Genomic DNA, 1067 nt, shown 5'->3' on the forward strand with positions numbered 1-1067 from the left:
CGGGGCGGGGAGCAGGGCCCGCCCGCCCGGCAGTGCTGGCCATGGCGGCGGCGAGAGCGGCGGGGTTGGCGGGGCTGTCGGCGCGGCCTCTGGGCGCGGCGGAGCCGCTGTCCCTGGGCTCGCTGCGGGGGAAGGTGCTGCTGGTGGTCAACGTGGCGTCGCTCTGAGGAACAACGACCCGCGACTTCCTGCAGCTCAACGAGCTGCAGGGGCGGTACGGCCCCCGCGGGCTGCAGGTCCTCGGCTTCCCCTGCAACCAGTTCGGGCACCAGGTAGGGCGGGCGGCGGGGCCGGGGGTCCGGGGAGCGGAGGGAGCCGGCGGGGCCGGGGCCGGGGCCGGGGGGCCGGGGAGCGGAGGTAGCCGGCGGCCCCGGCTGCGCTCTCACGGGCTGCGCTCGGGGCGGGTTTGTTTCTCTTTCCCCCAGGAAAATGCTACGAACGAGGAGATCCCGCTCGCGCTGGAGCACGTTCGTCCCGGCAGCGGGTACAAGCCCAACTTCATCCTGTTCGAGAAGTGCGAGGTGAACGGGAAGAACGCGCACCCCCTCTTCACCCTCCTGAAAGAGGCGCTGCCCTTCCCGCACGACGACCCCTCCTCGCTGATGACCAACCCGCAGTACATCATCTGGTCCCCCGTCTGCCGCAACGACATCTCCTGGAACTTCGAGAAGTTCCTCATCGGCCCCGATGGCGTGCCCTTCAAACGCTACAGCCGGCATTTCGAAACCATCAAGATCCAGGATGATATTGAATTGCTTCTGCAGAAGGTTCCCAAGAATGCTCTCGAATAAAGCAGCGTGCCGCAGCGTTCGCTGCCCGGCCCCCTCGCTTCCTGCTCAGCTCCACACGCTCCTGCCTGGTTTTCTCGCAGGGGGCTGCTGCCCTGGCAGAAATCCCAATGTCTCATGCAGGTTTTGCTTATGATGGTGCATCTTCCAAATTCTTGAAGTGTACTTGATGTTTTCAAAAGTTGCATGTGAATGTTTGGGAAACTATGCTGGAGAAAGCAGCTGTGAGTCTCAGTAGCTTACTGTGATTCTCTGAATAAATAAAAAATGTGTACTTTC

The 1067-nt window shown here is 63.3% G+C and overlaps 1 protein-coding gene across 1 annotated transcript; it reads left to right on the forward strand.

Moving 5' to 3' along the window:
* On the forward strand, positions 1-1067 carry GPX1 (glutathione peroxidase 1). The gene is made up of 2 exons (XM_068408943.1): positions 1-272; positions 426-1067. The coding sequence occupies exons 1-2, from the start codon at positions 42-44 to the stop codon at positions 789-791; spliced, it is 597 nt and encodes a 198-aa protein (XP_068265044.1). The 5' UTR covers positions 1-41; the 3' UTR covers positions 792-1067.

The sequence above is a fragment of the Nyctibius grandis genome, chromosome 10 (assembly GCF_013368605.1).
Source record: "Nyctibius grandis isolate bNycGra1 chromosome 10, bNycGra1.pri, whole genome shotgun sequence".
In the NCBI taxonomy this organism is placed as follows: Eukaryota; Metazoa; Chordata; class Aves; order Nyctibiiformes; family Nyctibiidae; genus Nyctibius; species Nyctibius grandis.